Source organism: Salmo trutta, unplaced genomic scaffold (genome assembly GCF_901001165.1).
Source record: "Salmo trutta unplaced genomic scaffold, fSalTru1.1, whole genome shotgun sequence".
NCBI classification, from domain to species: domain Eukaryota; kingdom Metazoa; phylum Chordata; class Actinopteri; order Salmoniformes; family Salmonidae; genus Salmo; species Salmo trutta.
Genome location: NW_021822266.1, coordinates 210601 through 222346, shown reverse-complemented (window position 1 = coordinate 222346; position 11746 = coordinate 210601). Strand labels below are relative to the sequence as shown.

At 47.0% G+C, this 11746-nt stretch overlaps 1 protein-coding gene across 3 annotated transcripts in view; it reads right to left on the bottom strand.

The window, feature by feature from the left end:
• Positions 1 to 339: 339 nt before the first annotated feature.
• The window catches only part of ift70 (intraflagellar transport 70), a 35234-nt gene continuing 23827 nt past the window's right edge, over positions 340 to 11746 (bottom strand). For 2 of the 3 annotated variants that reach the window (XM_029743413.1, XM_029743412.1), the window contains exons 14-19: positions 8628 to 8838; positions 5856 to 5927; positions 5634 to 5737; positions 4674 to 4752; positions 1656 to 1785; positions 340 to 934 (exon numbers count right to left, since the gene is read on the bottom strand). In XM_029743413.1, coding sequence (XP_029599273.1) covers positions 798 to 934; positions 1656 to 1785; positions 4674 to 4752; positions 5634 to 5737; positions 5856 to 5927; positions 8628 to 8838 — 733 coding nt within the window. In that variant the 3' untranslated portion in view covers positions 340 to 797. Of the gene's footprint in view, positions 935 to 1655; positions 1825 to 4673; positions 4753 to 5633; positions 5738 to 5855; positions 5928 to 8627; positions 8839 to 11746 lie in introns of those variants that run through there. The other variant, XM_029743415.1, reaches the window with a different exon arrangement.

The following is an 11746-nucleotide window of genomic DNA, read 5'->3' as shown; positions in this document are numbered from 1 at the left end:
ATTTAAATACACAGATATACCGTGACGCGATCCTGAGGCCGATTGTCATGCCATGATAATGCACAGCCCCATGATAATGCACAGCCCCATGTCACAACATTCCCCAATCAACAGCCTGATCAACTCTATGTGAAGGAGATGTGTTGCGCTGCATGAGGCAAATAGTCCCACCAGATACTGACTGGCGTTCTGATCCACACCCCTAGTTTAAAATGATAGATATCTGTGACCAACAGATGCATACCTGTATTCCCAGTCATGTGAAATCCATAGATTTGGGCCTAATGCATTCAGTTCCATTGACTGATTTCCTCATATGAACTGTAACTCAGTAACATCTTTGAAGTTGTTGCATGTTGTGTTTATATTTTAGTGTCATAATAATAATATCAGTAGAAAGGTGTTTTTCTCTGCTAACAGTTCTCTGGGCCCAGGCTCAACTAAACTAGAGACGCTCCAATGAATGAAGCCCCATGGCTTCTCCCACTGTGTGTGTGTGTGTGTGTGTGTGTGTGTGTGTGTGTGTGTGTGTGTGTGTGTGTGTGTGTGTGTGTGTGGCTGTGTAAGATGAGGAGTGAATATGCTTAACAGAAGTCAGAACAACAGCTTGTAACTTTCAGATGATGCAGAAAATAACAACAAGCCAAATATATAATGTACTATAATAGCTCATGTGATGTGGTCCAGGTTGATAGATTTGAACTGGTTGGGGTGTAGAAAAGGTTTTAAAAGGCTTTAGTGTAAACTACTGGTTCTGTCCGATGACATCACCGGCTCTGTTCCGTTCTAGTGTGACATCACTGGTTCCATCCGATGACCTCGTAGAAGAGAGCTTTGAGGAGGCGTGACTCGTAGGTGACTGTGTTCTTTCCGATGTGCATCCTGTCCTCCTCCAGTGGCTGTTCTATCATGGCTGGCTCTGTCTTACCATACACTACAGGGAGAGAGGGAGGGAGAGGGGGAGGAGAGGGGGGAGAGGGGGAGATGGGGGGGAGAGAGAGGGGGGGGAGAGGGGGAGATGGGGGGGAGAGAGAGGGGGAGAGGGGGAGGAGAGGGGGGAGAGGGGGAGAGAGGGGAGAGAGAGAGGGGGGAGGGGGAGAGGGGGAGAGGGGGAGAGAGAGAGGAGAGAGGGGGAGAGAGAGAGGAGAGAGGAGAGAGGGAGAGAGAGAGAGGAGAGAGGGGAGAGGGGGAGAGAGAGGAGGAGAGGGGGAGAGAGAGAGGAGAGAGGGGGGGAGGAGAGGGGGAGAAAGAGAGAGAGGGGGGAGAGAGAGAGGGAGGAGAGAGAGGGGGAGGAGAGGGGGAGGAGAGGGGGGAAAGAGAGGAGAGAGGGGGAGAGAGAGGAGAGAGGGACGGGGGAGAGGGGAGGAGAGAAGATCGGAGAGGGACGAAAGGAGGGTAAGAGCGTGGGAGGGTAAATGGTGTGTTGAAACTGTGTGTGTGTGTGTCTGTCTGCACGTGTCTGTATGTGTGTATGTGAGCGTGCACATGTATGTGTGTGTGTGTGTGTCTGTATGTGAGCATGCACGTGTGTGTGTGTCTGTCTGCACGTGTCTGTATGTGTGTATGTGAGCGTGCACGTGTGTGTGTGTGTGTGTATGTGAGCGTGCGTGTGTGTGTGTATGTGAGCGTGCATGTGTGTATGTGTGCGTCCGTACCTTCACAGTGCTCCAGGAACTGAATACACTCCTGAACAACTGAGTCCCTGATCATGATCATGTGTTTGGCCGTGTTCTCCAGCAGAGACAGGAAACAGCGCTTAGCATAGAACCAGGTGTCTGTTCCCAGCTACACACACAGGACGACATGAGAGAAGGATCTGAAATCCTGGTCAGAGGAAGAGAAGGATCTGAAATCCTGGTCAGAGGAAGAGAAGGATCTGAAATCCTGGTCAGAGGAATACAGATTTCCTTCTTATTCCCTCCTGATTCAGGGAATCTTCCAAATAGGATTTCTGGAAAACCTGGCTGGACATTGTGTTACCAGAATTTCCCAACCCTGGGGGGGACAGGGATATACACTCAGGAGACTCAAAGTCAATTTGACAGGTACCCTGATCTAAACAACTTGTACCTGGCCTGAAAACCAGTTAAAACCAGTTAAAACCAGTTAAAACTCACACAAGCGAAGAAATAAGATGGAGATGGGAGGAAGGAGGGATAGTTTAAGGTGTTCAATAGCCTTTTTGTGAGATAATACCCAAATGATGTGCACAGAGAAAGGGGAGATTATGGAGGCATCTACTGTGTAGTCAACAACACTCCTACAGAGATAGTCTAGTCTAGAGTGTCTCTTGTGAGGGACGGTCATGTGTAGTCTAGTCTAGAGTGTCTCTTGTGAGGGACGGTCATGTGTAGTCTAGTCTAGAGTGTCTCTTGTGAGGGACGGTCATGTGTAGTCTAGTCTAGAGTGTCTCTTGTGAGGGACGGTCATGTGTAGTCTAGTCTAGAGTGTCTCTTGTGAGGGACGGTCATGTGTAGTCTAGTCTAGAGTGTCTCTTGTGAGGGACGGTCATGTGTAGTCTAGTCTAGAGTGTCTCTTGTGGGGGACGGTCATGTGTAGTCTAGTCTAGAGTGTCTCTTGTGAGGGACGGTCATGGTAGTCTAGTCTAGAGTGTCTCTTGTGAGGGACGGTCATGTGTAGTCTAGTCTAGAGTGTCTCTTGTGAGGGACGGTCATGTGTAGTCTAGTCTAGAGTGTCTCTTGTGAGGGACGGTCATGTGTAGTCTAGTCTAGAGTGTCTCTTGTGAGGGACGGTCATGTGTAGTCTAGTCTAGAGTGTCTCTTGTGAGGGACGGTCATGTGTAGTCTAGTCTAGAGTGTCTCTTGTGAGGGACGGTCAGTGTAGTCTAGTCTAGAGTGTCTCTTGTGAGGGACGGTCATGGTAGTCTAGTCTAGAGTGTCTCTTGTGAGGGACGGTCATGTGTAGTCTAGTCTAGAGTGTCTCTTGTGAGGGACGGTCATGTGTAGTCTAGTCTAGAGTGTCTCTTGTGGGGACGGTCATGTGTAGTCTAGTCTAGAGTGTCCTCTGTGAGGGACGGTCATGTGTAGTCTAGTCTAGAGTGTCTCTTGTGAGGGACGGTCATGTGTAGTCTAGTCTAGAGTGTCTCTTGTTGAGGGACGGTCATGTGTAGTTCTAGTCTAGAGTGTCTCTTGTGAGGGACGGTCATGTGTAGTCTAGTCTAGAGTGTCTCTTGTGAGGGACGGTCATTGTGTAGTCTAGTCTAGAGTGTCTCTTGTGAGGGACGGTCATGTGTAGTCTAGTCTAGAGTGTCTATTGTGAGGGGACGGTCTTATGTAGTCTAGTCTAGAGGTCTCTTGTGAGGGACGGTCATGTGTAGTCTAGAGTGTCTCTTGTGAGGGACGGTCATGTGTAGTCTAGTCTAGAGTGTCTCTTGTGAGGGACGGTCATGTGTAGTCTAGTCTAGAGTGTCTCTTGTGAGGGACGGTCATGTGTAGTCTAGTCTAGAGTGTCTCTTGTGAGGGACGGTCATGTGTAGTCTAGTCTAGAGTGTCTCTTGTGAGGGACGGTCATGTGTAGTCTAGTCTAGAGTGTCTCTTGTGAGGGACGGTCATGTGTAGTCTAGTCTAGAGTGTCTCTTGTGAGGGACGGTCATGTGTAGTCTAGTCTAGAGTGTCTCTTGTGAGGGACGGTCATGTGTAGTCTAGTCTAGAGTGTCTCTTGTGAGGGACGGTCATGTGTAGTCTAGTCTAGAGTGTCTCTTGTGAGGGACGGTCATGTGTAGTCTAGTCTAGAGTGTCTCTTGTGGGGGACGGTCATGTGTAGTCTAGTCTAGAGTGTCTCTTGTGAGGGACGGTCATGTGTAGTCTAGTCTAGAGTGTCTCTTGTGAGGGACGGTCATGTGTAGTCTAGAGTGTCTCTTGTGAGGGACGGTCATGTGTAGTCTAGTCTAGAGTGTCTCTTGTGAGGGACGGTCATGTGTAGTCTAGTCTAGAGTGTCTCTTGTGAGGGACGGTCATGTGTAGTCTAGTCTAGAGTGTCTCTTGTGAGGGACGGTCATGTGTAGTCTAGTCTAGAGTGTCTCTTGTGAGGGACGGTCATGTATAGTCTAGTCTAGAGTGTCTCTTGTGGGGGACAGTCATGTCTAGTCTAGAGTGTCTCTTGTGAGGGACGGTCATGTGTAGTCTAGTCTAGAGTGTCTCTTGTGGGGGACAGTCATGTCTAGTCTAGAGTGTCTCTTGTGAGGGACGGTCATGTGTAGTCTAGTCTAGAGTGTCTCTTGTGGGGGACAGTCATGTCTAGTCTAGAGTGTCTCTTGTGAGGGACGGTCATGTGCAGCTCAGTGTGTGGTTGATAGAGTTGTAGGAATGACAACAACACTCCTACAGAGACACTCTGTGTGTGTTCAGCCGGGCTGAGTGAGCGGACACAGGTGCTGAACTCTGGGCTATGTTTCGGTTGGCCAATATCTAAACAAAGATCAAACACCCTGGAAGTGTGTGTCCCAAATGACACCCTATTCCCTATATAGTGCATTACTTTTAAACAGAGTAGTGCACTACTTTTAAACAGAGTAGTGCACTATATAGGGAATAGGGTGTCATTTGGGACACAGCCCAAAATGTATGTCATGGGTGAAGTGGTAGAAACATCCAAAAACATTGGCTTTCCAAGAGAATGTTCCAGAACTGCCAGATAGAAAAACAATGTGCAACCTTCTTGTTGTACGGTTCCAGACTCTTGATGACACGGGTGATCCCGAAGTCGTAGTTCCCCTTGGCACAGTACAGGGTCCTGGAAGAGAGATATAAACCCTATTAACACAGTACAGGGTCCTGGAAGAGAGATATAAACCCTATTAACAAAGTACAGGGTTCTGGAAGAGACATAGAAACCCTATTAACCCAGTACAGGGTCCTGGAAGAGACATAGAAACACTGTTAACACAGTACATGGTCCTGGAAGAGACATATAAACACTATTAACACAGTACAGGGTCCTGGAAGAGACATAGAAACACTGTTAACACAGTACAGGGTCCTGGAAGAGAGATATAAACCCTATTAAGACAGTACATGGTCCTGGAAGAGACATAGAAACCCTATTAACACAGTACATGGTCCTGGAAGAGACATATAAACACTATTAACACAGTACAGGGTCCTGGAAGAGAGATTTAAACCCTATTAACACAGTACAGGGTCTTGGAAGAGAGATATAAACCCTATTAACACAGTACAGAGTCCTGGAAGAGATATATAAACCCTATTAACACATCATAGGGTCCTGGAAGAAACATAGAAACACTATTAACACAGTACAGGGTCCTGGAAGAGAGATTTAAACCCTATTAACACATTATAGGGTCCTGGAAGAGACATAGAAACACCATTAACACAGTACAGAGTCCTGGAAGAGAGATTTAAACCCTATTAACACAGTACAGGGTCCTGGAAGAGACATAGAAACACTATTCATTAACACAGTGTAGTGTAACAGAACCTGTCAATGTAACCAGTGATGTAGTGGTAAAACAATAGGTGGGTAAACTGAGTGAAGTAACGGCTCCTTATACTTTCAATGCATTTTGCCCCCGAAAGGTGGGTGAAAGGAGTTTCTGTAAGTTCCCCCTCCACTACACCGCTGAAGGACTTCACCGTGTAAATCCAACTCACCCTATAACCAGGTTGACTATACAGAGGTGGAAGACTTTCTTATCAGGGTCGTCGTAAGAGATCTGCTCTTCCTCCTTCTCAATCTTCCTCATCAGTTCTTCAGCCTGAGGAGAACAGGGTTACAGGAACATTGGTGGGTGATGTTTCACTGTATTTTATACTGTACACTCACTCACTCACTCACTCACTCACTCACTCACTCACTCACTCACTCACTCCTACCTCTTCGTTCTGGCTGGTCATGATATAGGAGACACACAGGTTAGCCAGCACAACAGCACTGACATTCAGGATCTGGAGGGGGGGGGGGGAGAGAAAGAGAAGGGGGGTGAGAGAGAGGGGGAGGGAGAGAGAGAGAGAGAGCGGGGGAGAGAGAGAGAGAGGGGGTGTGGGAGAGAGAGAGAGAGAGAGCGAGAGAGGGGAAGGGAGAGAGAGAGAGAGAGAGAGAGAGAGAAAGAGAGAGAGAGAGAGAGAAAGAGAGAGGAGGGGGTGGGAGAGAGAGAGAGAGAGCGAGAGAGAGGGAAAGAGAGAGAGAGGGGAGAGAGAGAGCAGGGGGGAGAGAGAGAGAGCGGGGGGGAGAGAGAGAGCGGGAGAGAGAGAGCGGGGAAAGAGAGAGAGGGGGTGGGAGAGAGAGAGGGGAAAGAGAGAGAGGGAGAGAGAGAGGGGGTGGGAGAGAGAGAGAGAGAGGGGAAAGAGAGAGAGGGGGGTGGGGAGAGAGAGAGAAAGAGAGAGAGGGGGGTGGGGGAGAGAGAGAGAGAGAGAGAGAGAGAGAGAGAGAGAGAGAGAGAGAGAGAGAGAGAGAGAGAGAGAGAGAGAGAGAGAGAGAGGAAAGAGAGAGAGGGGGGTGGGGGAGAGAGAGAGAGAGAGAGAGAGAGAGAGAGAGGGGAAAGAGAGAGAGGGGAAAGAGAGAGAGAGATCAGTCAGAAGGACACTTTGGGAGAAGGACAGACCTGCGTTGGTAAACTGTGGATGTTCAACACTTCATCACCCCAGAAACACTAAAGTATCATGCAGAGATGAGACACAGCATTCAGAGCATCCCTAATGGCACCCTATTCCCTACATAGTGCACTACCTGGGACCAGAGTGCTATGGGCGACGTGCAAAATTAGTGCACTTTGTAGGGAATAGGGAACCATTTGGGACTCGCCCAAGGTGTGAGACTGGCCACTGCATTTAGAGTCACTGCACTCTGCCACCAGGGGTGAGACTGGCCACTGCATTCAGAGTCACTGCACTCTGCCACCAGGGGTGAGACTGGGGTACAGGGACGTGGGTGTGTGCGTGTTACCGAGGGTTTACGTTGGCAGGGACACTCCTGTATATTACAGTGTTCCAGCTATGTAGCCAGCAGGGGAGTGGGAACAGAGACAGGTTTCATTTCAACAGCAGCATGACATCACCAGACCTCCTATTCTCCTGTAGTCTATATGACTATGGTCAACAGTAGTCCACTACAGGGGTGTTCTGAACAGAACAATATAAGGTGGGCCGTGTACATTCAAATGGTATTACACAGTGCCTTCGGAAAGTATTCAGACCCCTTGACTTTTTCTACATTTTAGTACGTTACAGCCTTATTCTAAAATTGATTAAATTATTTTTCTCCTCAGCAATCTATAAACAATACCCAATAATGAGAAAGCGAAAACAGGTTAAGACATTTTTGCAAATGTATAAAAAAAACAACAAAAAACATAGATATTTAGCCCCTTTGCTATGAGACTCGAAATTGAGCTCAGGTGCATCCTGTTTCCATTGATCATCCTTGAGATGTTTCTACAACTTGATTGGACTCCACCTGTGGTAAATTCTATTGATTGGACATGATTTGGAAAGGCACACACCTGTCTATATAAGGTCCTACAGTTGACAGTGCATGTCAGAGCAAAAACCAAGCCATGAGGTTGAAGGAATTGTCCGTAGAGCTCTGAGACAGGATTGTGTCGAGGCACAGATCTGGGGAAGGGTACCAAAAATGTTTTGCACCATTGAAGGAACCCAAGAACACAGTGGCCTCCATCATTCTGAAATGGAAGATGTTTGGAACCACCAAGACTCTTCCTAGAGCTGGCAACCCATCCCAACTGGGCAATAGGGGTGACGGGCCTTGGTCAGGGAGGTGACCAAGAACCTGATGGTCACTCTGAAAGAGCTCCAGAGATCCTCTGTAGAGATGGGAGAACCTTCCAGAAGGACAACCATCTCTGTAGCACTCCACCAATCAGGCCTTTATGGTTGAGTGGCCAGATGGAAGCCTGTGAAGCATGGTGGTGGCAGCATCATGCTGTAGGGATGTTTTTCAGTGGCAGGGACTGGGAGACTAGTCAGGATCGAGGGAAAGATGAACGGAGCAAAGTACAGAGATCCTTGATGAAAACCTGCTCCAGAGTACTCAGGACCTCAGACTGGGGTGAAGGTTCACCTTCCAACAGGACAACGACCCTAAGCACACAGCCAAGAAAAGGCAGGACTGGTTTCGGGACAAGTCTCTGAATGTCCTTGAATGGCCCAGCCAGAACCCGGACTTGAACCCGATTGAACATCTCTGGAGAGACCTGAAAATAGCTGTGCAGCGACGCTCCCCATCCAACCTGACAGAGCTTGAGAGGATCTGCAGAGAAGAATGGGAGAAACTCCCCAAATACAGGTGTGCCAAGCTTGTAGCATCATACCCAAGAAGACTCGAGGCTGTAATCACTGACAAAGGTGCTTCAACAAAGTACTGAGTAAAGGGTCTGAATACTTATGTAAATGTACATTTTTATAAATTAGCAAACATTAAAAAAATAACTTTTATTGCTTTGTCATAATGGGGTATTGTGTGTAGATTGATGAGGGAAAAAAACGAATCAATTTTAGAATAAGGCTGTAACGTAACAAAATGTGGAAAAAGTCAAGTGGTCTGAATACTTTCCAAAGGCACTGTATGTAATCCCTCCCTCCCCCTTTCCCTCGTCCTCCCCCATCTCTCTCCTTCTCTAGTTAACTCACGTTGTCATAGTGTTTCTTAACGATGGGTTCGTAAAAGCCGATGGCTTCCTTGTACTTGTTCTCCTGCATGAAGAGAACGTGAGCCACGTTGAGCTTCCAGGTGTCGTGTTCATTACAGAACTCCACTGACTTACGGAAGATCTTCTCAACCATTTGGTAGTTCTCCCTGTTCCAGTAGATCTTAGCCTGGGCCATCAGAACTGGGATGTACCTACAGGACAGGGACAACAGTTAAATACCAGTAGATCTTAGCCTGGGCCATCAGCACTGGGATGTACCTACAGGACAGGACAACAGTTATATACCAGTTATATACCAGTAGATCTTAGCCTGGGTTATCAGCACTGGGATGTACCTACAGGACAGGACAACAGTTATATACCAGTTATATACCAGTAGATCTTAGCCTGGGCCATCAGCACTGGGATGTACCTACAGGACAGGACAACAATTATATACCAGTTATATACCAGTAGATCTTAGCCTGGGCCATCAGCACTGGGATGTACCTACAGGACAGGACAACAGTTATATACCAGTAGATCTTAGCCTGGGTTATCAGCACTGGGATTACAGGACAGGACAACAGTTATATACCAGTAGATCTTAGCCTGGGTTATCAGCACTGGGATGTACCTACAGGACAGGACAACAGTTATATACCAGTAGATCTTAGCCTGGGTTATCAGCACTGGGATTACAGGACAGGACAACAGTTATATACCAGTAGATCTTAGCCTGGGTTATCAGCACTGGGATTACAGGACAGGACAACAGTTATATACCAGTAGATCTTAGCCTGGGTTATCAGAACTGGGATGTACCTACATGACAGGACAACAGTTATATACCAGTAGATCTTAGCCTGGGTTATCAGCACTGGGATTACAGGACAGGACAACAGTTATATACCAGTAGATTTTAGCCTGGGTTATCAGCACTGGGATTACAGGACAGGACAACAGTTATATACCAGTAGATCTTAGCCTGGGTTATCAGAACTGGGATGTACCTACATGACAGGACAACAGTTATATACCAGTAGATCTTAGCCTGGGTTATCAGCACTGGGATTACAGGACAGGACAACAGTTATATACCAGTAGATCTTAGCCTGGGTTATCAGCACTGGGATGTACCTACAGGACAGGACAACAGTTATATACCAGTAGATCTTAGCCTGGGTTATCAGCACTGGGATTACAGGACAGGACAACAGTTATATACCAGTAGATCTTAGCCTGGGTTATCAGCACTGGGATGTACCTACAGGACAGGACAACAGTTATATACCAGTAGATCTTAGCCTGGGTTATCAGCACTGGGATTACAGGACAGGACAACAGTTATATACCAGTAGATCTTAGCCTGGGTTATCAGCACTGGGATTACAGGACAGGACAACAGTTATATACCAGTAGATCTTAGCCTGGGTTATCAGAACTGGGATGTACCTACATGACAGGACAACAGTTATATACCAGTAGATCTTAGCCTGGGTTATCAGCACTGGGATTACAGGACAGGACAACAGTTATATACCAGTAGATTTTAGCCTGGGTTATCAGCACTGGGATTACAGGACAGGACAACAGTTATATACCAGTAGATCTTAGCCTGGGTTATCAGAACTGGGATGTACCTACATGACAGGACAACAGTTATATACCAGTAGATCTTAGCCTGGGTTATCAGCACTGGGATTACAGGACAGGACAACAGTTATATACCAGTAGATCTTAGCCTGGGTTATCAGCACTGGGATGTACCTACAGGACAGGACAACAGTTATATGCCAGTAGATCTTAGCCTGGGTTATCAACACTGGGATGTACCTACATGACAGGACAACAGTTATATACCAGTAGATTTTAGCCTGGGTTATCAGCACTGGGATTACAGGACAGGACAACAGTTATATACCAGTAGATCTTAGCCTGGGTTATCAGCACTGGGATGTACCTACAGGACAGGACAACAGTTATATGCCAGTAGATCTTAGCCTGGGTTATCAGCACTGGGATGTAAATACAGGACAGGACAACAGTTATATACCAGTAGATCTTAGCCTGGGTTATCAGCACTGTACCTACAGGACAGGACAACAGTTATATACCAGTAGATCTTAGCCTGGGTTATCAGCACAGGGATGTACCTACAGGACAGGACAACAGTTATATGCCAGTAGATCTTAGCCTGGGTTATCAGCACTGGGATGTAAATACAGGACAGGACAACAGTTATATACCAGTAGATCTTAGCCTGGGTTATCAGCACTGTACCTACAGGACAGGACAACAGTTATATACCAGTAGATCTTAGCCTGGGTTATCAGCACTGGGATGTACCTACAGGACAGGACAACAGTTATATACCAGTAGATCTTAGCCTGGGTTATCAGCACTGGGATGTACCTACAGGACAGGACAACAGTTATATACCAGTAGATCTTAGCCTGGGTTATCAGCACTGGGATGTACCTACAGGACAGGACAACAGTTATATACCAGTAGATCTTAGCCTGGGTTATCAGTACTGGGATTACAGGACAGGACAACAGTTATATACCAGTAGATCTTAGCCTGGGTTATCAGAACTGGGATGTACCTACAGGACAGGACAACAGTTATATACCAGTTATATACCAGTAGATCTTAGCCTGGGTTATCAGCACTGGGATGTACCTACAGGACAGGACAACAGTTATATACCAGTAGATCTTAGCCTGGGTTATCAGAACTGGGATGTACCTACAGGACAGGACAACAGTTATATACCAGTAGATCTTAGCCTGGGTTATCAGCACTGGGATGTACCTACAGGACAGGACAACAGTTATATAACAGTAGATCTTAGCCTGGGTTATCAGTACTGGGATGTACCTACAGGACAGGACAACAGTTATATACCAGTTATATACCAGTAGATCTTAGCCTGGGTTATCAGCACTGGGATTACAGGACAGGACATCAGTTATATACCAGTAGATCTTAGCCTGGGTTATCAGAACTGGGATGTACCTACAGGACAGGACAACAGTTATATACCCATGATATACAGTGGTGAGACAAGCTACCAATCAGACAGGAGAATACTCAATAGGGGCGGGGTCTACTCAC